Here is a 21884-nt window from a genome sequence, read left to right as displayed (position 1 = left end):
TAGGTGGACGTCGTCCGTGTGGCAAACCCGCGCATGCCGGATGGCGTGCACCCTTCAGTTCAAGGCACGGATAAGCCTGACTTGCCGGGACGCGTCGTTTGAGGACTGCCTGTTTGAGTAAGATGGGAAGTGGGTAAGCAAGAGTCCAGGTCGGTCATGGGTGCTGGGAAGAGAAATAGTTTGCGTGTAGTCAGGCAGGCCAGTGTTTGATGTGAGGCAGACGACAGATTACAGTCCTATGTACCTAAATATGTGTGTAAACCCGCGTATCTACCTAGGTAGTCATGGGGCAGATCCTCAAGGTGAGATGTATTTCTGAACCAAAAATGCGCCTTGGGACCTATTTCGCAACATTTATATTACTCTATGCAATTCAAAGTAGAACCTTTAACACGATGTTATCTCAACCATTTTTAAATCTCATTAAAGAAAATCAAATGGGATAATTGAGATGAATAGATGCTCTGGTATATAGGGCACCAGGGTAACACGTTGAACTCGGTCGCCTGGTTGGCAATGGAATAAGCGATTCTCTGTATTTTGCATCGGTCCTGAGTAAAAGGTTTAGCACTGTATGAAAGCGCCATGCATGTCCCCGGGCAATGCGGAATAGAAGGGAAGACAGACAGATACAAGGTTAATCACCCAAGCAGGGCCTGGGCACCGTAGAGGAACCCACCTGGGCAGGTAAGCAACTGGTACCACCAAGAATTGAGTTTGTCATTTGGGCCCGGCATCTCCACAATGGTTAATACTGTGCGTAGGGCAATGCACGGCATGTACCCACCCTGGCCCTGTGGGGTGCTGACCTTGCATGAACGCCCCGCCCCGATCCCGCTGTCCCGGGCCTCCGAGGCTCTAAAAGCTTGTTTCTAAACGCGGACCACACAGCACCGTGGCCTCGAGCACGTTGTGCCCAAGCCGCGTGCTCGCTCGGCCAACGCACGGTGATGCCACTTTTTTTCCTTTTGCGTCCTGTATCCGCTGGCCCCGCCAATGGCAGGATGCACTGTATGTGTTTCTTCTCTTGATTCAACGTCTGGTTGCCCGAGATGGCCATGATGGACAGGGGAGTTGCTGACCTCGGACACGACATCCCCAGCGCTCCATGCTAATCAAGTGTCTTTTCGTGCGTCTGAATCAGGCCGAGCTGCAGGGCGTGGAGCTCGTGGCCGGTGTCGAACTCGATGGCTCCGACAGGATGGATACGCCCTCGCATCCAAGGGACTTGTAGGAGTCTCGTCAACTGGTCCCGCCCCAGCGAATCGGCAGCACCGGTACTGTTGTGCCTGCGTCCCACTTCTCCTTCCCACCATCGTGATTAGGGCTGCACATGTCTTTGTCTGATGCTAGTCAGATCCCCACACGGCGTGGATCGGATGACAACCGACATCACGACATCTGGTAGAGGCTCACCTTCCTCCCGGGTACAGAATCAGCGCCGAATCGCCGAGGGCTGCCTTGACCTTGCAGAGGTGTTGCAAGATGGATGGTCAGTTTGAACCTTTTCTTGTGGTCTGAGCTTCTCCTAGATGGGATCCGGGATTGTTTCATTCCTGGGCGTGCCTAGGTAGTGTACATGAATCCAATCTCCCCCTGATGCGTCTGATGGGTCGACCGAAGCTGGGTCTCACCTGCTCACACCAAAGAGAGGTTCTTCATAGTGACAAGCAGTCTTCCAGGTCCGCGGCCGCAACTCATCACAACAACACATGAAGACCGAGACCGTGCTGTGAGACTCTGAGCAATAAAAGCACCCACCTTCCTCCAATTTTCAGACTTGTCCCCTGGTACTTCAAGTAACTTTGTTCGTCACTGGTTTAATTCCCCTGTCCCTTCTTTACAACAACCCCAACCTCATCTACCAAATACCACCATGGACAACAAGACACAAACCACGCAACTCGCGCCAGCATCACCCCCCGACATGCCGGCCGCCGCCGCCGCGCACTGGTCCTCCTACCTCGAGGGGCCCGACCTCTCGTTCTTCCCCGCGACAACAGCACACCTAGAAGGACCCCCACAGCCCACAAGCCATGTCAGGGAGTTTGACGTGCGGCAGAACCGCTCCCAGAACCAGAACCTCGCCACGCTGCTGCGCTCGTCATGGGCCGTCGTGGCCGGCACGTACTCGGGGTCGAAAGACGTTATATTTGGCAGCAGGCTAAGCACTGCCAAGCCGGGTGGTGGGCCCGAGTCTCGTGCAGTCGTCGTACCCACCCGTGTCCGCTGGGCGCCCGAGACCACAGTGCGGGACCTCGTCGGCTCCGTGCGGGCGCAGGATGACGACGGCGCCGCGCCCGAGCCGGTCGGGCTCGAGGCCATTGCCCGGGCCAGCGAGGACGCCGCTGCCGCGTGCCAGTTCACCTGCGTGTTCGCGGTCGGGCCCGGCCCTGACGGAGGACATGAAGAGCAGGATATTGGACAACAAGATGAGCACGAAGGAGGAGACAACGGAGCCGCACGTGCCCTCTCTCTACAGTGCTCCTACCTCCCCATCACCGAAGGCGTGCCCGACAAGGACGACGATTCGGACATGCCATCATCCTACCGGCTGCGCGTCACAGCCCGCTTCGACCAGCGAGCCCTAAGCCAGGCCCACGCCCGGCGCGTGATGACGCAGCTGGAGCGGGTCGTCCGCCTCCTAAGCGACCCAGCCAGCCTCGAGCAGCCCGTATCCTCCCTGCCACTGCTATCAGCACCCGACAGGGCGGAGATCGAGGCATGGAACGCCCACGAGCCAGCAGTGGCCCGCGACCTCGCGCACGAGCGGGTGCGGCAGCAGGCGCTCCGGCGGCCCGGCCACACGGCGGTGAGCGCCTGGGACGGGGCGATGACCTACGCGGAGCTGGACGGCGCGGCGGGCCGGCTGGCGCTGCGCCTGCGGCGGCTCGGCGTCGGCCCCGAGACCCTGGTGCCCATCTCCTTTGGCAAGTCGCTGTGGGCCGTCGTGGCCATGCTGGGCGTGCTGAAGGCGGGCGGCGCCTTTGCCGTGCTCGACCCGGCGCACCCGGCGGGGCGCAAGGAGGCCATCGCGGCGCAGCTGGGCGCGGGCGTCGCCGTGGCGTCGGCGTCCGCGGCGGCTCTTATGCCGCCTGGGTGTGTGGATACGATCCTGATATGCGACGAGGCCGTGCGGTCGTGGCCATCGCCTTCTGAGCGGGGGGGTGATGGCGGCCAGGCGCTGCTCCCCCCGCCCGGCCTCGGGCCCGACAACGCCATGTATGTCATCTTCACGTCGGGCTCGACGGGGACGCCCAAGGGCTGCGTCACCTCGCACCAGGCCTTCTGCTCGAGCATGGCCGCGTTCGGCAAGGAGGCGGGGATGCACGCAGACAGACAGGTGCTGCAGTTCGCGTCGTACAGCTTCGACACGAGCCTCGAGGAGATATTCTGCGCGCTCATGGCGGGGGCAACATTACATGTACCGTCTGAGGAGGCGCGCGTCAACGACCTGGCTGGAGTATTACGACGCACGCGGGCCGACTGGGCCGAGCTCAACCCCAAGGTGGCGTCGCTGCTGGTCCCGGGGGAGGTCCCTGATCTCAAGACCATCATCCTGGGCGGCGACCGGTCGCACGGCAGCGATGTGGCCCGCTGGCCTGCCACGACGGCCCTCATGAACTCGTACGGGTGCACCGAGGCGTCCGTCACGTCGACGCTCATCCCGCTGAATGGCCGTGACCCGCTCGAGGAGCCCCCGATCGGGAGGGGCGTGGGCTGCAGGCTGTGGGTCGCCGACCCGGACGACCACCACCGCCTCGCCCCTGTTGGAGCACCGGGCGAGCTGCTCATCGAGGGGCCCGGGCTGGCGCGTGGGTACCTGGGGGATGCTGAGCGGACAGCCAGGTCGTTTATTGTCGACCCTCGCTGGTCTGTGGATGCTGGCGGCGCAGGAGGAGGGCGGCGCTTCTACAAGACGGGCGATATCGTGCGCTACAACGACGAGGGCGCCGTCATGTATGTCGGGCGCAAGGACTCGCAGGTGAAACTAAGAGGCCAGCGCGTCGAGCTCGGCGAGGTCGAGCACCAGCTGAGCCGGGCCCTGCCGGACTGCCGCGTCGCCGCCGAGGTGCCGGTGATGCGGAGCCTATATCACGATCATGCCGGCGACGACGGGGCCGGCGCGTCGGGCCCGTCCCAGGCCACGCTTGCTGCGTTCATCGTCCTCCCAGCACAGGACGGACTCGATATGCCGTCTGCGGCCACCGCATCGATAGACCTCAGCCCGGCGGCGGTGGACCGCCTCCTCGCGATGAGGCCCAGGCTGGTCCAGGACCTGGCCCGGTCCCTGCCCGGCTACATGGTGCCGTCGATATTCATCCCGATATCCGCCATGCCGCTGACGGTATCGGCCAAGACGGACCGCCGGAAGCTGCGCGCGCTCGCCCAGGGCCTGCGGCCCGACCAGGTCGCCATGCTGCAGGGCCGGAGTGATCCTGAGGACGCTGACGCCGGCAACAGGGAACACAAGGCTGGCCTGTGGACCGAGGCTGAGCGGCAGATGCGGGATGCGTGGGCCCAGGTCCTCGGCGTTCCTGCGGGGTCTATCAGCCGTGGCGATAACTTCTTCCGCGTCGGGGGCGACTCCCTGGCGGCCATGAAGCTGGTCCCGCTGTGCCGGAAAGTAGGACTGCAGATCTCGGTCGCCGAGGTGTTCCGCGCCCCGGAGCTGCACAACCTGGCGGCGGCGGCAGCGGCAGCTGGACCATATCATGATGGTGCCGGGAATAGTGACACCCTCAGCCGCAGGAGAGACGAGGGCGAGGGGGCGGAGCACGACCTCGACGTCGCCCCCTTCTCCCTCCTCGGCCTCGACAGCAACCACGAGCAGACCAGCATCGAGGCCCTGCGGCGGGAGGCGGCAGAGCAGTGCGGCCTGCGCCAGGCGGCAGACATCGAGGACATGTACCCGTGCACGCCGCTGCAGGAGGGCCTGCTGGCGCTCTCGTCCCGGCGGCCCGGGTCGTACGTCGCCAGGCTCGCCTTCGAGCTCGCGGGGGACGTCGACCTGGCGGGTTTCCACGCGGCGTGGGACCGCGTCGTCGAGGCGCACGCCATCCTGCGCACGCGCATCGTGAGCCTGGCCGTCACCGACAGCGACAGTAACAGCAACAGCAACAGCAACCCGAGGCTCCTGCAGGCCGTGACGAGGCCGCGGCTCCCGTGGGAGACCGCCACCGACCTGGAGGCGTACCTGCGGCGGGACGAGTCCAGGCTTGTGGAGGTTGGCGCGCCCATGACACGGTTTGCCATGATCCCGCACCACGGCGGCCGGTACATCTTCGTCTGGACCCTCCACCACTGCATCTACGACGGCTGGTCGCTGCCGCTGGTCCTGCGGGACCTGCGCCGCGCCTACGACGGCCTCCTCCAGCCCCTTCCCGTCCCGCCCTTCAGCCGCTTCATCAGCCACCTCTCGCGCCAGGACCCAGCGCCGGCGGCGGGGTTCTGGTCCCGGTACCTCGCCGGGCCGACGAGCATGTTCCCCGCGGCGCCCGGGGGGGAGGAGGAGGACGGTGCCGCGCAGCCAGACAGCTCCCTCACGGCCCGGACAGACTTCCCCGTCCGCGCCGTGGCCGGCGCCACCCCCGCGACGGTGCTCCGGACGGCCTGGGCGCTGCTGACGCGCAGCTACACGGGCGTGTCGGACGTCACGTTCGGGACCACGGTGACGGGCCGGAATGCTCCTGTCCCGGGGGTCGAGGACATGTCCGGCCCGACCATCGCGACGGTCCCGGTGAGGGTGTCGTGGCGGGAACGTGGCGGCGACAACGACAACGACAACGACACCGCCACCCCCACCACCATCCGGGAGCTCCTCGACGGCGTCCAGCGGCAGGCGGCCGGGGTGATCCCCTTCGAGCAGACGGGCCTGCAGCACATAGCCCGTGCTAGCGACGACGCCCGTTCCGCGTGCCGGTTCCAGGCCCTCTTCGTCGTGCAGCCCGCCGACGACGACGACGACGAATTTTATAACGACGGGCTCATGCGTCCCCTGGACGGGAACAGCGGCCCCGAGGTGGGCGACCGCGCGCGCGAGACCACGCAGGCCCTCCTGGTCGAGTGCACCCTCGGCCGCGCGGCGGACGCCCCCGTCGACATCCACATGAGCTACGACTCCAGCGTGGTCTCACACCCCCGGGCGGCGTCCCTGCTGGCGCGGTTCCAGCACATCCTGGCGCAGCTCGTGGCCCTCGCGGGGGAGGAGGACGACGACGTCGACATGAAGAAGAAAAGCACACGGCCAGCAGCCCTGGATACCCCAGTGGCGGACCTGAGCCTCGTCAGCGCCCACGACACGGCCAGGATGGCGCAGTGGAACGGCGCCAGCGACATCAGCCCACCCCCCAGGACCCTCCAGGACCTGATGGCGGGGGCGGCGGCGGCGTATCCCGACCGCCCGGCCGTCTGCGCCTGGGACGGCGACATGTCGTTCGCCGAGCTGGCCGGTGCGGCCGCGAGGGTCGCCCGGCGCCTGGGCCAGATGGACGTCGGCAAGGGACACGGGGGCGGGGGAGACGGGGGCGGGGAGGAGAAAGTCGTCCTGCTCTGCCTCGAGCGGTCCCGCTGGGCCATCGTCTCGATGCTGGCCGTCCTGCAGGCCGGGGCCGCGTTCGTCGCCCTCGACCCGGCCCAGCCCGACGACCGGCTGCTGAGCATCATGCGGCTGTCGGGCGCCAGGGTCCTCCTGACGTCCCCGAGGCTCTCGGCGCGCCTGGAAGACCTGTCCCGCAGCCTGAGCTCCTCCTCCTCCTCTCCCACCCCGCTGCGCATCGCCTGCGCCGCCGAGCTGGCCGCCCCCTCCCCCTCCCCCGACGACAGCTGCGACCAGCCCCAGCGGATCCTGCCGGCCCCCCCGCCGCGGCCCGGCGACCTCGCGTACATCATCTTCACGAGCGGCAGCACGGGCGTGCCGAAGGGCGTGATGATCGAGCACGGCGCGGCGGCGGCCAGCGTCGTCGCCCACGGGGCGGCGTTTGGCGTGTCCGCCGCCAGCCGCACGCTGCAGTTCTCGTCGCTGACGTTCGACGCGTGCGTCTTTGAGATCTTCACGACGCTGGCGGCGGGGGGCTGCGTCTGCATCCCCTCGGACGCGGGGCGGGTTGACGACCTGGCCGGTGCCATCAACAACCTGGGCGTCAACACGGTCATGCTCACGCCGTCCGTGCTGGCGCTGATTGACCCTGAGGCTATTCCTGGCGTGCGGAGTGTTATTTTTATCGCCGAGCAGGTTACCGATGGCGATATCAGGCGGTGGCGGGGCGAGGGTGATGGTGATGGTGATGGCCAGGCGGGCCGCAGGCTCCTCAACGGCTACGGGCCGACCGAGTGCACCGTCGTGTGCGTCGTCAACAGGGACCTGCGGCACGGCGGCGTCATCGGGCAGGCCGTGGGGTGCCGCGCGTGGGTGGTCGACCCGGACGACCACGACGTCCTCCTGCCGACAGGCGCGGCGGGCGAGCTCCTCATCGAGGGCCCCAGCCTGGCCCGCGGCTATATGGGGGACCCGGGGCGCACGGCAGCCTCGTTTATATACGACCCTGCGTGGGCACGCTCCTCAGGAGGCCCCCCACGTCGCTTCTACAAGACGGGAGACCTTGTCCGATATACACCCGACGAGGACGGTAGCCTTACCTATATCGGCCGCAAGGACACGCAGGTCAAACTCCGCGGCCAGCGCGTCGAGCTCGCCGAGGTCGACCACCACCTGCGGCTCGCCCTCCCCGCGGGCGCAGAGGTGCGGTCCGAGGTCGTCAACCTCCCGCCGCAGGGCAGAGCCAAGGGTTCAAGTTCTGGCGAGGTGGCCGCCCTGGCGGCGTTTGTCGTCCTCCCCGGGTGCGGTGCTGCGGTTGGTGGGGAGGAAGCTGAAGGGCTGTTATCATCATCGTCATCGGGACTGGTCCAGTTCAGAGAGGCCACGCAGGCCGCGGCCGCCGCGCTGACCAGGGCGGTGCCGTCGTACATGGTCCCGTCCCTGTTCGTGCCCGTGGCCCGGATGCCGCTCACCGTGTCGGGCAAGACGGACCGGCTGCGGCTGCGGGAGATGGCCTCGAGGCTTACGGCGCGGGACCTGGAGGTCTTGCGCTGGGGCCGGGGCCAGGCGGTGGCGGTGGCGGATGATGCTGCTGGTGCTGAGAACTTGAAGGGCAGCCGGGAAGGTAATAATAACGACAGCATCAAGAAGGCCCCCAGCAACGAGGCCGAGCGGGCGATGCGAGCCGCGTGGGCAAGCGTCCTGCGGCTGGACGACGAGGACATCGGGGTCGAGGATAACTTCTTCCGGCTCGGGGGCGACTCGATCTCGGCCATGAAGCTCGTGGCCGCGGCGAGGGCGCGGGGCATCGACGACCTGACCGTCGCGAGGATCTTCCAGACGCCGGTCCTGGGCGAGTTATGCGGCAGCAGGGGCGAGGCCGCGGAGAGTCCAGCCCAGACAGACCCCAAGCCTGCAGACATTTCCCGTGATATTGTCCGTGACAGTCGCCCCCAGCCTGCCCGAGCCGACCCCGACCCCGACGCCATACCCCCGTTCGCACTGCTCCCCGGCGCAGCTGGTACGGTCGACATCGACAAGGCCCGGGAAGAGGCAGCAAGGCAGTGCGGCGTGGCCCCCGACGCGGTCGAGGACCTGTACCCGTGCACGCCGCTCCAGCAGGGCCTGGTCTCGCTCACGGCAAAGGAGGGCAGCGGCTCGTATGTCATGCGGCAGGTGTTCCGCCTGGGCAGCACGGGAACAATAAGCACCCGGGCGCTCTGCCGTGCGTGGGACCAGACCGTCAGGGCCCACCCGATCCTGCGCACGCGGGTCGTCCACCTGCAGCTGGGCCCGGGCGGCGAGGGCGGCGAGGGCGGCGGGCCAGGGGCTCTTTACCAGGCCGTCTTGAGCCCCGGCCAGGCAGGGCTCTGGTGGCGCGGGGGGGAGACAGCTCGGGCGGGGATGGGCACCCTGAGTGAGTACCTCGCTGCGGATGAGAAGGAGGGCGGCGGGATCGGGGAGCTGGGCTCGCCCCTGTGCCGGCTCGCGTTGGTCTCGGATGACACGGGTAAGAACGAGAACAACAACAACAACAACAACAACAGCCGAGCAGGAGATGATGCAACATTAGTCCTCGTCTGGACCATCCACCACGCCATCTACGACGGGTGGACGATGCCCATCCTCAAGGAAGCCGTCGCGGAGGCATACGAGGCCATCACAGCCAGCCCCAACACAACCCACGAGCTCGTCCCATCCCCCCCGTTCAACCGCTTCATAAACCACCTAGCCTCATCCGACAAACCAGCCGCCCACGCCTTCTGGACCACCTACCTCGACGGCGCAACACCCTCCCCCTTCCCAGCAACACCAACAGCCCGCGCAGACGGCCTCGCGAGGAGCTACCGCGCAACCAGCGCCGTCGAGGCCGCCTACCGCCTGTGGGGGGACCGTGACGACGACGACGACGACAACTTGAACAGCAGCAGCAGCGGGGCGGCCGCCGACGTGGCCGTGTCGACCGTCCTGCGCACGGCGTACGCCCTCGTCGTCGGCGCGCACACGGGGTCCAGGGACGTCGTCTTCGGCACGACGCTCAGCGGCCGCAGCGCCCCCGTCGCCGGCGTCGAGGCCATGACGGGGCCGACCATCGCCACGGTGCCGGTGCGCGTGCGGTGGGGGGAGGATACCTCGCCGCGGGGGCTGCTGCGCCGGGTGCAGGTGGACGCCGGGGCGATGATGCCGCACGAGCAGTTTGGCCTGCAGCGCATTGCCGCGCTCGACAATGGCGGCGGCGGCGAGGCGTGCCGGTTTCAGAGCCTGTTTGTGGTCCAGCCCGCCGGGGACGGTGAGGGCGGTGCCGTGAGCAGGCTGTTTGGGGAGGGTCGTGAGGTTGCGGTGCGGTCTCGACACGTCCAGGGCAAGGAGGAGGGGGAGGAGGAGGAAGAAGAAGAAGGGGTAGGAGGAGCACCAGCCCAGACGTACGCCCTCGGCATCGAGGCCAGCGTGTCTGGCGGCGGCGAGCTGCGCCTGACGGCGACGTTTGACGAGCAGGTCCTCGACGGCGTGCAGGCCCGGCGCATCCTGTCGCAGGTGGCCCACGCGGCGAGGCTGCTGTATGAAGACACCAGCACCAGCAGCAGCAGCGCCGACAAGCCCCTGGCTCGGATCAGCCTCGCCGGGCCCGAGGACATGGCGCAGATCCTCACCTGGAACAACACCACCAACAACAACACCGCCGTGCGGGCCGTCCGCGAGCCCATCCACGACCTGGTCTCGCGCCACGCCGCCTCGCGCCCCTCCGCCCCCGCCGTCAGCGCGTGGGACGGCGACCTGACCTTCCGCGAGCTCGAGTACCTCTCCAACGGCCTCGCCCACCGCCTGCGGGCGTGCGGCGTCGGCGTCGGCGCCGGCGCCGGCAGCCAGGGAGAGGCAGCAGCAGTAGCGGTCGGCGAGGAGCACCTCCGCGGCGCCATCGTGGCCCTCAGCCTCGACAAGTCCAAGTGGGTGCCCGTGGCGGTGCTGGCGGTCCTCAAGGCGGGCGGCGCCTTCGTGGCCCTCGACCCGGCCCAGCCGGCGCCGCGGCTGCGGCTCATCGCCAAGGAGGCCGGCGTGCGGGTCCTCGTCACGACGACCTCCCTGGCCGGTGCTGGTATCAACGACGACGTGCGGGCGGCCAGCGTGCTGTGCCCGCCGGACCTGGTCCTCGGCCCGGACGAGATGGCCCGGCCGCCGCCTCGCCTCCCGAGGGCCGACGGCAGCGACCCCGGCGACGCGCTGGCTTATGTCGTCTTCACGAGCGGCAGCACCGGCGTGCCCAAGGGCGTGCTGGTCCCCCACGCCGCGGCGGCCTCGAGCCTCCTCGCCCACGGCCCCGCGATGGGCATCACGCCCGCCAGCCGCGTCCTCCAGTTCGCGGCCTACACCTTCGACGCTAGCGTGCTCGAGGTGCTGGGGTCGCTCCTATCAGGAGCGTGCGTGTGCGTCCCGTCGCGCGACGAGTGCGGCGCCGACCTCAACGCCGCGGCGAGGAGGTACGGCGTCACCTTCGTTGCCCTCACGCCGCGTGTGGCGTCGCTGCTCGACCCGGCTGCCCTCCCGGCCGTCACGGCGGTTGCCCTCGGCGCAGAGACGGTGCACCCGGCTGATATACAGCGGTGGGGCGGTGGCCGCCGCGTGAGCAATGGCTACGGGCCGACCGAGTGTGCCGTCGTGTGTGTCCTCGAGGCCCGCGACCACCGGCCCGGCCGGATCGGGAGGGGCGTCGGCGCCATCACCTGGGTTGTGGACCCGGACGACCACGACCGGCTGGCCCCTATTGGTGCGCCGGGGGAGTTACTGATCGAGGGGCCTTGTCTCGCGAGGGGGTACCTCAACCAGCACGACAAGACTGCAGAAGTCTTCGTCGAGGACCCCGCGTGGGCGAGGGACATGCCCCGGCCGGATTTCTACGGCACAACAACAACAGCAGCAGCAGGACGGACGGCGGGGAGGACGAGGAGGTTCTACAAGACCGGGGACCTGGTGCGGTACGACCCGGACGGGGCGCTGGTCTTCATGGGCCGCAAGGACACGCAGGTCAAGCTGCGGGGGCTGCGCATCGAGCTGGGCGAGGTCGAGCACCACCTGCGCCGGCTGTTGTCTGAGTGCGATGTGGCCGCCGACGTGGTGGGCCTCCCTCAGCGGGGGGCGGGCGACTCGCGGGCTGTTGTTGCGTTTGTGGCGCCGGGGCGTGGGACTGGAAAAGGGGCAGAGCCTAACAACAACAACAACACCACAGCCCCCTCCCTCGCCACCGACGACGCCGCCACACGGCTCGTCGCCTCGTGGGCCGACAAGGCTGCCGAGATGGGCCAGGTCCTCCCCTCGTACATGGTCCCGAGCCTGCTCGTCCCCATGACCAGACTGCCCCTGACGCCCTCGGGCAAGACGGACCGCCGCGTGCTGGCCGCCGTCGCGGCGGGATTAACAGCCGCCGACCTGGAGCGCCTCCAGAACGCCCAGGCCGCCAGGGAGCCGCCGCGGACACGCTCCGAGAGGCTCATGCACGCGGCGTGGGTGCGGGTGTTGGGCGCCCAGCCGGCAGAGGTCGGCGTCCATGACAGCTTCTTCCACCTCGGCGGGGAGAGCATCCTCGCCATGCGCCTCGTCCCCGTCGCCGCCGCGCTGGGCTTCACGTCGCTGCGTGTTTCGGATGTCTTCCGGACGCCCGTGCTGGCTGAGCTCTGCGAGAGGCTGCCGGAGCCCGAGTGTCGGCCGGATATGGAGGGAGATATGGGGGTGGGACTGGGGCAGGACCCGGTGGAAGAGGCCGGTGGTGCGCACGAGACACTGCCTGTTATCTCTCACCCTCCTTCCCCTGGTGATACGGACCACCCCTCTCCGTCACCACCGTCGTCGGTCGAGGGCAGTGACAGTTCTCGGGACATCGGACTACTCGGGAGTGGCATCAACAGCAACAGCAACAGCACAAGACTATCAACTCCAGGCAGCGCCACCCCTTCCAAGTCCCCCTCCCTCACGCCCCTCACCGACGACGACACGTACAACATCAGCCTCAGCATCGACATCAGCAACGGCGCCAGCACCCTGGGCCAGGCCCGCGTCGCCCCGGCCACCGACTTCCAGGCCCTCGCCTTCGAGTACGCCCACCTGCGCCGCCGCGGCTTCGTCAACTACTTCGTCCTGCGCCTGCGCGTGCCCGTCGGGCTCGGCCGCGTGCACGCCGCCGCCACGGCCCTCCTGCTGCGGTACTCGATCCTGCGGACGGAGCTGCGGATCGCCAACGGCCGCCTGTGGCAGGTCGTCGCCCCGCCCGCCGCCGCGGCGCCCGTGGTCGAGGTCTACCGGGCTGGTGGTGATAGTATCGGGGGGGTGATAAGCGACGACGCCCTGCCCGGGCGCATCGTCGAGATGGACGAGGCCCGCCGCCTCGGCGCCCGCGCCCAGCAGCCCGTCAAGTTCTTCGCCGGCCTGCCCGCCGGTGCGCCGGCGCCGGGGCCCGTCTCGTGCGTGGTCCTGCGGCTCGCGCACACCCACTACGACGGCCTGTCGTTCCCGCGCGTCCTCGACACGCTGGCCAGCAGCCTCTCGGATACCAGTACTAGTAATAACCCCGACAGACACCACCACCAGCAGGGAGGAGGAGCAGGACCCCCCGCGCCCGCGCCCGAGCTGTCCTTCTCCGACTTCAGCCTCACCGCCCAGGTCCTCCCCAGCAGCCGCTCCCTCGCCTACTGGCGCGCCCTGCTGTCCGGGTCGGCGCTCACGCCCGTCGTCACCCCCGCGGCGAGGGCCGCCAACGAGGGCGACGAGGGCCTCCTGACGGCCGAGATCCCCGCGCCCGACCTCGGCGCCGGCGGCCTGACCTTCCCGGCCGTGCTCAAGGCCGCTTGGGCCGTCGTCCTGGCCCAGCACGCCCGCGAGGCCGACGTCACCTTCGGCTGCATGGTGTCCGGGCGCATGCCCGTCGTGCCGGGCGCCGACGCCGTCGTCGGGCCGTGCGTGAATATCGTGCCCGTCCGCGTCAGGGTCGCGCCGGACATGACGACGCGGGACCTCGTCGCCGCCGCGCACGCGCAGCACGTCGACAGCATGGAGCACGAGCACGTTGGGCTGCGGCGCATCATCTCGCAGTGTACCGCCTGGCCCGCCCGCACAGACTTTGCCGGCGCGTCCGTCGTCCAGCACCAGGCGGCCGTGATGGCGCAGTCGCTGGGGGCCCTGTCCTCCGGGGCTGAGGGCGGTGGCGGCGGCGGTGGGCTGCTGCCCTTCGACCTCGGCGCCCAGGGCCGCAACGCCAACGCCGCCGCCGTCTGGGTCATCACCACCCCCAGCCCCACGCGCGACGGCGTCCTCGGCGTCGAGCTGTACTACGCGCGCCACGCCGTCCCCGCCCACGTCGCCCACGCCCTGCTGCGGGGCCTCTGCGTCGCGGTGCGGGAGCTCGGGCGCGGCTGGGGCTGTGGGGGGCCTCTGCCGCGGACTGTGGTTGAGTGTGTGGGGGACGCGCCGGTGCTGCCGTGCGGTGGTGAGTCGGGAGGGTGTGGTGGTGGTGGTGGTGGTGATGATGGTGATACTGATCCTGCGGCCCCGTCCCCGTCCCCGTCCCCGGGACAGCTGGAGGGCTCTGTGGTTGGCGAGGCCTGGGGCCGGCTGCTGAAGGCCCACCCGGGCGTGCGTGTCGCCCTGGGGGCGGCTTGTTCCATGTTCGACGTGTGGGATGATAATCTCGTTGCTGTGGAGCTCATGGGTATCTATGAGGACCTCGGGGTCTTTCTTGACCTGGAGGAGCTGCTGCGGGCTCCTACCATGGGTGCGCAGCTGCTCTTGTTGCGGGATTGGTGTTAGCTTGTGGTTTCTTGTTTCATGTCTTTGTAAAATATTAAGCATCAGCTGGGGCGTTATAGGGTAGAGGCATCGGTTAGGTTGGTTTCTGTTGTTATGTGTGGTTTCGCTTCTATTCCGTATACGTCCGAGGACATACATGGCGGCTTCATACGGTGGTAAGCACTCTTATTATCATGTACAATATATTATCATATGTTATAAAGTAAGCTCATGTCCTTGGTTGTACTTGAAAGTACGGACGCGAGGTTGTTCATATGGGAAATTTCCCTTAAACAATGTGCTTTTGCTTCCATTCCGTATACGTCCGAGGACATATACGGCGCCCTGACACCGTGGTAAATGCTCAAGACCATAGGGGATAAGTTAAAGGTGTAAAAGTATAGGGTTACTGCAACATTTGAGAAGTCGGGATGGACAATATGTTCAGACACTCTATAAAAGCTGAGACTAATTACGAATTCCAATCTACAGAAAAACACTGGCAACAACCGGGGAAAGCTCAAAACAAACTCCAGGACCGAGATTCAGGTCCTTGCGCACGAGGATTTTAAAATTCAGACTGGAAGCAGACGATCTCGATGGGAGTTCCCAAATCCGCAGGGTCTTCGTCAAACTCGTCCAGGACATCGGGCCCTATCTGCTCGGTGCTGACCGAGAGCTTGATGCCGGCCTCCCTCAAGAGGAGACCTGTTGATACGATCACCGGCTCGTAGCTGCCACGCAGCGGGATCTCAAGCGGCCAGGTGCCAGTGCTCTCAACGGTGGTGCTATCCACGATGACGACGAAGATATCCTTGAGCATCGGAAACTGGCCCCCAGCGCGCTTTGCGATGGCGAGAGGGACAAGCTGCCCCGCGAGCGTCGGCCAGTCATGTACGTACCTGATCGTGAGCCTGTGGAGGGACTCGGGCAGCCTCCAGTCCAGGTCCGGAAAATGTGGGCCGACGGGCCAGTCCTTGTAATCCGTAAGTGTTGCCATGCGGCCCAGGAGCACCTGGTCAACGGACAGGCGCTCGAGCCTGCGGAAGCCCCGAAACCGGGGCACATCGGACAGGTGTGACTCTGAAAAGGAATCGATTGCGACCCAGGGGCGGTTGCCTGGGCCGCCGTTGACATGCTGTGTGACCACGGTACCGGTGTACCTCAGGACGCGCAGGCTGTCATGTAGGGCACCGAACACGTCTGCGTTCGAAAACTCGTCGTCTGGCTGCCACTGCGTCAGTATCTCACGCGGGGGCTTCCGGTCAAAGTAGAACCACTCGAGGTTGGGAAACTCGCGCAGCATGCGGGTGATGTATTCCAGCTGTCTGGGTTGGTGTGATGACAGGACCAACCTACGGATGTTTGGGCCCAGCGGTGGCGAGTTGGCAGGGATATTGAGGGCTTGGTACCACGTGAGGGCCGCCTCGTTGTTCTGGAATGCCCAGAGGTTGGGGAAGCTCAAGAGCAGCGTCTCCATGTCGAATGCGACGGATCCGCTTGCTGAGGTTCTCATTCTTCCCCCGTTGGGCGCCGCTACTATCCCCAAGCCCAAGGTTGACACACAGGAGAGAATTCCTGCAGAAGGGCCACTGTTGAAGGTTTCCGCGGCCAACTCTGAGTCCATCATCAAACGTTCAACCCGATGGGCTAGCTTGAAAACAAGTAGCCTGACCAGCCAGATGTCGAAGTCCATTGACCGTTCTCCGGGTCGAGTGCCCGCAAGCCACAGTTCTCCATCCAACCAGTATGAGCGGTTGTGCACAGCCGGGGGGTTTTCTGTGGAGTGTTCAGGTAGATCTAGCAACTCGGGAACGAAGCTAGGTACGGGGAGATTGAACGACCGGCTGCCGTCGATGAGAAGACGTAGTCTTGTTTTATTCACCCCTGCTTTGAATCTGAGGGTAAAGTCCCGAAGAGAGAGGAATCTCAGATTCTTTCTGAGCTGTTCAGAGTTCAACAAAGCTTCCAACAAGTCGATGAAGGCCTTGTTGTTGAAGGAATGGGCCAATGCGATGTCCCTCGAACGGTCGTCACTGGGCCAAGTAGGACGGCCGCGGAAGCCTGGGTCGGGGGTGTTGATGAATGAATGGAAGCGGTGGTCATCTGCGACCGCGCGTAGGTGCCGGCTGGAACGTGCTAGGTTGCCCACGTCGCGCTGAAGCGCCAGTGCTTCACCTGCCGATGGGATCTCACCAATGCCAAAAGCGCAACTTGGACAGAGAAAACCCACGATCATCACTTGTATCTCAACTGGCAGACCCAGGAAATCGAAACGGTCGGCAGTTATCGTCGAGTTCAGATGGCGCTCTCGATGCTCGGCCCATTCGGCCCAGCTTCTTGACGTTAGGTTCCCCATCTCTGTGTGCTGTATCAGCAGGCGGACCAGTGGTGTTTGGTAGTCTTCAGTGGTGATGATTGATTACCAGTGAGGATGATTGGTTACCAGTGATGCCGGTGTGTCGAATCCGAATCAATCTCTCCTGTGCGAATCAGCAGGCCTTTTAAAGATTTCAGAAACTCATGAATCTGACGGACTGGGTGTATCCAGGAATCAAACAATCATATTGTTCAGGGTAGCTCGGGCAAAGACCAGCGGCAACGAGCAACAATGCCTTTGGAGTGGGTGTGCGAAATTCAATGCACAGAGCACAAGAGATGTCCATCTTGCAGGCCGACCGGCCCGAAGGGAACGGCTGTGAGAATAATGATTTCGGCAGGCGATGCCCAAAAATAGCTCCGATGCCATTGACAAGGAAGAATTTGACTTAAGCCTCAATTGCTCCCTCGGTGATTTGACATGAGTTCATAGATCCCAATTGAGGTATAGTGTCATTGTGATGGCCGATGATAACACTCTGCGAACTATTAGATATGAAAGTTTGTTGTTGCGCGCATGGTCCCGTACCACAGTCTCTACAATAGTTGACACATTGCCGTCATCAACAGCAGCCCTCGCGAGACGACAGAAGTGACCACTTCCACAGCCTATGGAACATTAGGAAGGTGTACCGAAAATTCAAGCTACTAATTAAAAACAATATAAATCTATTATTTAATAATTAACATAATTATATATAATTATTAAATTCTCTCCATGTAAGCAAGGACGAACATGAGGATAATATATGTCGAGAGTTTATCGACAACCCCGAAGCCTGTCTGCACTGCTTTCCCGCGCTGGTTCTCGATCTCATAGACAATATCGATACCCTCTGGGAAGTCTACGAGGCGTCAGGAAGGGTTGAGGCTGACGCTCTCATTCTTAAGATGCTGCTCGACAAATTCTCTCCCTTTGGGTCCTGTGTTCCTAGGGATGGCATTTTAGCGTTCCTATCTATGGCCAGCGATATGGACGGACCTGATTGGAAACCATACTACTCGAGCGACAACACAGTCACAGAACTATACAGCCAAGCCGTTCTTCATATCATGAGAAGCAGTGGCTTGCTGGACATCATATGCCGTTATATTCATAACCTCGAGTTTGCCCAACTGTTGGGCAGACAGGCACGATCCTCTGCAATGCCAGCGTCGCGAAAATCGAACTGCCTTTGCAAGAATGGATGGATCTGCCAGGAATCAAGGAGATTGGTATGAATAGTGATGGCCAGTTTGGATGTAACTTTGTCAAGGCTGTCACAGGTAACAGGAGAATCGTTAATGGTAGAGTCTGTCACATATCAGACGACTTGGACGGCCTCCGACAGATCATCAAGCCAGACACAAGCACAACAAGCGGAAACCAAAGGGTCAAGCTTAGAATCATCTGTCCAACTCTATCTTTCCTATGTTATCAAACAGCAGGAAGTTTGCGACAACGGAAATGTCTCTGGGATTTGTACCAGTCGGGACATAGGTGGGAGACCGTATTGCAGTACTCGTTGGGTGCTCAGTTCCTGTTGTTATCGGGAAGATCAAAACTTCACCAAACAAGACGCTTTGGGTATTGAAAGGTGAACATGGATGGACTTGTGGAGGGCGAAATGTGGGACACCTCGGGACACCGTAATAGTTGTCTGCAAACTATTACGTTAGTAAATAAAAACGCAGGGCTTTTTGTCCCAGGCTTCTCACAGAATCCTGTGACAGTGTGCACGGCGTTTCCAGGGCTGGACTGACCGTGGTAATAGCGTATCGCCAATTCCGGAAGCGGCCCCTATTCTATGCCAAGATGTATTAAGCTTTTTTACACCTTTTCTCTAACCTTTCTTATATCCTCTACTACCTACTTTTCCTATAACCCCAATAAGGGGTCTTTAGTTAGCTATACCCCTTTAAATAAAATATATAATATTTATTATAATATTAAGTCTATTTTAATATTCTCTTTAATAATTATTATTAGAGATTAATTATAGTTAAAAAGAGGTTATATTAAATATAACTTTAAATATATTATTAAGTTTATATATAGTTTTTTTATTTATTAGTAAAGGGAAGTAAATTAATACTATTATTATTAGATTAATTTATAGATAATTAATAGTTTATAATATAGAGAATAAAGATATAGTTGTTATATTAAGGATATATTTAATCTATATATTTAAGTTATTATTAATTAATTAGTTATTAAAGAGGGTATTAAAAGTTAATTTACTCTTTAAAAAGAGTATTATAAGTGTTATTTATATTATTTACTTCTTAAAAGCTAATAGAGTAGTTTATTAAACTATTAATTATTTATAAAGTATAGGTATAAAAGTATTATAATTAATTAATTATAAAGTATTAATAATAAGAATTTTAAAGTATAAAGTTATAAATTAATTAATTATATATATATAATTATATTTAATTTAATAATAGATATAATAATTAGTATATTAATTATAATAACTTTATAAATCTTTATTTTTATTAGTTTTATTAAAAGGGTCTTTATAAATAGATTTTTATTACTATAAGCTTTTAATATTTATAAGATATTATAAAAATACTCTTATAATTATTTAAGGTAGTTAAATTAGTTATTTTATAGGTTAGTTTAATAAAAGTTAATAAAGAAGTATTTTTAAAGGATCTATTTAATTTAATATTAGTTATTAAAGTTAATAATTAGTAATTTATTTATTATTACTTTTATTAAAAGAAATTCTTAGTAATAAGACTCTTATTAATTAAAGGGTCTTTTAAAGTTACTATAAAGTTATTTAACTTTCTTTTTAAAGATTTTAATAAATAACTATATAATTTATAAAGAAATTAACTTACTTTTAAAGTTATATTTTATTAAAGGTTTATATAAATAATCCTTATAAAGTATTATTTTTATAAAGGTATTTAAAGGTTTAAATATTAACTTTATAAAAGTAGGTTTATTATAGTTTTTTATTATTTTATTTTATTAATTTATTTAATAATTTATTATTAAAGGTTTAATAGTAGATACTTTAAGGCTTTAAAGTAAAAGGTAATAATATATAGTTTTAAATAATATTTAAACTTTTAATATTATTTAGCCTTTTTATTAATAATATATTATATAAAGATATTATTAAATTACTTTTATAAGGGCTAAGTAATAAAATATTACCTTAAAGTTTTAACTTTTTAAGTATTTATAGAAGCTCTTAAAAGGAGAAGTTATAAATATATAAATAAGGAGAGGAATAGTAAATTTAAAGTAAGTTAATTTTTATTTTATTAATTAAAAGGTAAACTAACTTTATTTATAAAGTTTATTAATTATAGTTATTTAATAATTTATTTTTTAGTTATTTATATTAAGTTAATAAGGGCCTTTATACCTATAAACACCCTATATAAAAAATACCTACCTACCCCTCTTTTAGGTAGTTAAAAGAATTCAATCCTTTTTTATTTCTCTTTTAAATACGTCTAAATTAAGAGATTTTTACTATCTCCCTTTATTTCGCGTAAGCGCTTTTTTGGGCCTATAGTTAGGCGTTTAACTAGCCTACTTATACTTTAATTTATTGGTAAACAACTATAAAAAAACCTTTTATATAAAAAGAAAATCTAGTTTATATATGCGTTTATACTTAACAGCTATATTTACTAGATATTCTAACTATTAAAAATGGGTTTCTAATTATGGGTCTTTTAATAGCTATTAATAAAAAGCTTATTTTTATAACCTAATTATATATATAGCTTTACTTATATATATTAAGAAAATTAAAGCAAGCTTTTTAAAAATTTAAAAGTAATTATTAACTAAAAATAGTAGTTGCTATTTTAATATAAAAAAAAATAATTTATTAGTATAAAAAAATATTTAAAATACTAAAAAATTTTAAAGCGCTTTTAAATAAAAATCTAGTAAACTTTAAAAAAAAGGTAAAGTAATTTTTTACCTATTTTAGCATAAAATAATTAAAAAATAAAACCTTTTATTAAAAAATTTAAAAGTAGTAATATTTAAGTAATAAGGGGCTTATAATATGCTTTATAAATATAAAATACTAAAACTATAAACTTAATTAAAATGCTAACCTTATTTTACTTATATAAAACTATTAGGTAGGTTAATTAACACGAAATTTACTTTAAATAAATTTATTTACTCTTTATTTTATTAATAAATAAGCTATTATATAAATATTTATATATATATATGTAATTTAGTACTTAAAAAAGGTTAAAATTAATATAGGTAATTTAATTCCTTTTTTTAAAATACTATTAGTAATTTTCTACCTATAATAATAGTAAATTCAGGCTAAAGCTTATTAAGGTTACCTAAATAGTTAATACTTTTAATTTTAATACTTTTAGTACTATTAATATTAGAAAATAATTATTAATAAAATAACTTTAATAATAGCAATTTGTTATAGCCTATATTATAACTATTTAAATAAGTGTCTATTATAAGAGTATAATAGTCTTTACCTATTTAAGTAAACTTTTATAATTTTAAACTTAAACTCTTTATAAATAAAAATATTATAAATTATTTAAAATACTTTAATAATACTTGCTTTTTTTTAAATATATTATTTAAACTAGCTTTAAATATATTAAAAGGTTTGGCAGCCTTTTTAAAAATAGCTGCTAAAATTAATTTTTATATAGTTAATATAAGTAGCTAGGCAAATTAAAAAACTTAATTAAAAAATATATTTTAAAATAAAAATATTAGCTAATAATATATTTTTAATTAGTAATTTAAATAACTTATATTAAATTACTTTATTATTAGTATTAACTCCCTATAATATATAATTTATAGCTATAATTAATTACTTTATAAACTTAACTAAATAAATAAGGAGCTAGTTAAAGACTTTTAGAAAAAGCTTTCCTTTTATATTATAAAATAACTAGCTTTAAATTATAATATTAAAATAAAATATTTTTAAAAAAAGTAGTTATAGCTAATAAAATATTTATAAAATATAATAAAAATATATAAAATAAAATTTAATAAAATTAAAAGGCTATTAAATATAAGGCTAAAATGAATATTAAAATCGTTTAGTAACTATATAACTATAATAAGTTTGTACCCCCTATATTTTAAGTAATATCTATTAATATAATTAATAAAAATATTTATAAATATTAGAATATATTAGATTTATAATAATAAAGCCTATAAGTTTAA

The 21884-nt window shown here is 56.7% G+C and overlaps 2 protein-coding genes across 2 annotated transcripts; one reads left to right on the top strand and one right to left on the bottom strand.

Moving 5' to 3' along the window:
- The first annotated feature begins 895 nt into the window (after nt 1-895).
- KVR01_008940 (uncharacterized protein) lies at nt 896-14535 on the top strand. Its single transcript, XM_044784563.1, has 2 exons — nt 896-1492; nt 1683-14535. Exon 2 carries the CDS (start codon nt 1877-1879, stop codon nt 14327-14329), a length of 12453 nt encoding a protein of 4150 aa, XP_044641442.1. The 5' UTR covers nt 896-1492; nt 1683-1876; the 3' UTR covers nt 14330-14535.
- Nucleotides 14536-14876: 341 nt separating this feature from the next.
- KVR01_009522 (uncharacterized protein) lies at nt 14877-15938 on the bottom strand (the record flags this gene model as incomplete). Its single annotated transcript, XM_044791505.1, has 2 exons — nt 14877-15811; nt 15875-15938. 2 exons carry the CDS (start codon nt 15936-15938, stop codon nt 14877-14879), a joined length of 999 nt encoding a protein of 332 aa, XP_044642024.1.
- Nucleotides 15939-21884: the final 5946 nt, after the last annotated feature.

Source organism: Diaporthe batatas (assembly GCF_019321695.1).
Source record: "Diaporthe batatas strain CRI 302-4 chromosome Unknown Contig00011, whole genome shotgun sequence".
NCBI lineage: Eukaryota > Fungi > Ascomycota > Sordariomycetes > Diaporthales > Diaporthaceae > Diaporthe > Diaporthe batatas.
Note: the sequence above shows the minus strand (reverse complement) of the source record. Positions and strands in the feature narration are given on the sequence as shown.